Source organism: Etheostoma cragini, chromosome 13 (assembly GCF_013103735.1).
Source record: "Etheostoma cragini isolate CJK2018 chromosome 13, CSU_Ecrag_1.0, whole genome shotgun sequence".
Taxonomy (NCBI): Eukaryota; Metazoa; Chordata; class Actinopteri; order Perciformes; family Percidae; genus Etheostoma; species Etheostoma cragini.
In genome coordinates this window covers 25,485,679-25,487,309 of record NC_048419.1, presented here as the reverse complement: position 1 = coordinate 25,487,309, position 1,631 = coordinate 25,485,679, and the positions used below count along the sequence as shown (strand labels likewise).

The following is a 1,631-nucleotide window of genomic DNA, read 5'->3' as shown; positions in this document are numbered from 1 at the left end:
GTGTGTGTGTGTGTGTGTGTGTGTCAGATGAGTCTTTTGAAATAAATAGAAATTGTGGTTTTGAGTTGTAAACTTTCTTATATGGCACGGATAAATGATCGTTAAGGGAAAACCTGTTTGTTTCCAACTTTTGTCAACTGTGCGTGTGCGTGTGTGTGTGTGTGTGCGTGTGTGTGTGTGCGTGTGCGTGTGCGTTTGTGTGTGTGTGCGTGCGCACTCTGATTTGAACACAGCTTAACGCACAATGATGTACCCCCTAATGCTTTAGTTGACGTGATGTTCATGCATGAGGTTACGTCAACTCCTGAGGATTCATGACATATAAAGGAATGAAGTAATGCACAGATCATTAATTAATTCCTAATTCATGATTCATAATTCATAATTCACGTACCCTCACCGTAATGTGGTACCATAACTTCCGGTCAAGCCTGTGGCAGCAACCGTTTCACTAGTTCAATGGCCGGACTTTCCAAAAGAATGCTTTTATTCTGAAAAACAATGTTGGTCCCACACGAGACTCACTCGATGTCTTTTAACATAATTACGTAGGCTACGTACCCAAAACATTAACGAGTTTTAACAGAGAAAGCTCATTATGTTGAGAGCAGGAGACAGCACAATGGAAGACAATGGGACACTCAGGTAAAGAAACAGACACGTTTCACCTTTTTCTTCCACTTTGAACATGTTTGATGGCTTGAAGTTTTTTTTGAGGAAACGCTGCCACCTTGTGGATGAATGATGTCAAATCTGTTTTCTCTCATTCACTATTTATTTTGTATAATTTTTTATTTTACTTCAGGGAGGGACCTGAGGCCCCCTACATGACATGTATGGTGCTAATGTCTCGTAACATCCCTTTAGGCAGGTATCAGCAGACATTAGCAAGAAGGGAACAGCATACTTTTCATCTATAGACGATTAAAACTACCATCCACAAAACACTTTAAAATATCAAAATGGTGCAAATATGCTAAGAAGTCAGAACGAGCGCCCCCGTTAATCAGAGGTAAAGGGACCATTAGCGATCCGGTTTAAAGAGCTATGGCCACTGGAGGGAAATAAATCCAAAACTAGATTAACCACAAGATGATTAGACGGAGTACAGACGCCTCACATCTGGGAGGCTTTTAATGTCTAAAAACAAGCACTGTGACGCAGGAAATGAAGTGTTTGACAGTCTAGATTTAGAAGGGAGGACCCCCAGATCCTACTGTTATAATTGCCCCCCATACCTATGCCCTTGCATTTGACCATCACATCACATGTGTGTCTGCAGGTGGAGCGGTACCTGGAGCCGTTCCGGCTCTCTCAGGCGAAGCTGCAGGAGGTCTCCGCCCGGCTCAGCAGGGATCTGGTTCAAGGTTTGGGGAAGCAGACCCACCACACGGCGGCCGTCAAGATGCTGCCCACCTTTGTCAGGGCCACACCCGACGGGACGGGTAAGTTCAGATGAGGACTATGGTTACCTGGTCCTCAGGTCTCTGCAGGGTAAATCCAGACCACTAGCTAGACTATCTGTCCAATCTGAGGACTGTGGTGATCTGGTACTCAGGTCTCTGCAGGGTAAATCCAGACAGCTAGCTAGACTATCTGTCCAGTCTGAGGACTATGGTTACCTGGTCCTC

At 44.8% G+C, this 1,631-nt stretch overlaps 1 protein-coding gene across 1 annotated transcript in view; it reads left to right on the top strand.

Moving 5' to 3' along the window:
- LOC117956015 (hexokinase-2-like) overlaps window positions 1-1,459 on the top strand; it is a 6,031-nt gene extending 4,572 nt beyond the window's left edge. The window contains exon 3 of the mRNA XM_034890859.1: window positions 1,283-1,459. Coding sequence (XP_034746750.1) covers window positions 1,283-1,459 — 177 coding nt within the window. The remainder of the gene's footprint in view (window positions 1-1,282) is intronic.
- The last annotated feature ends 172 nt before the right edge of the window (window positions 1,460-1,631 follow it).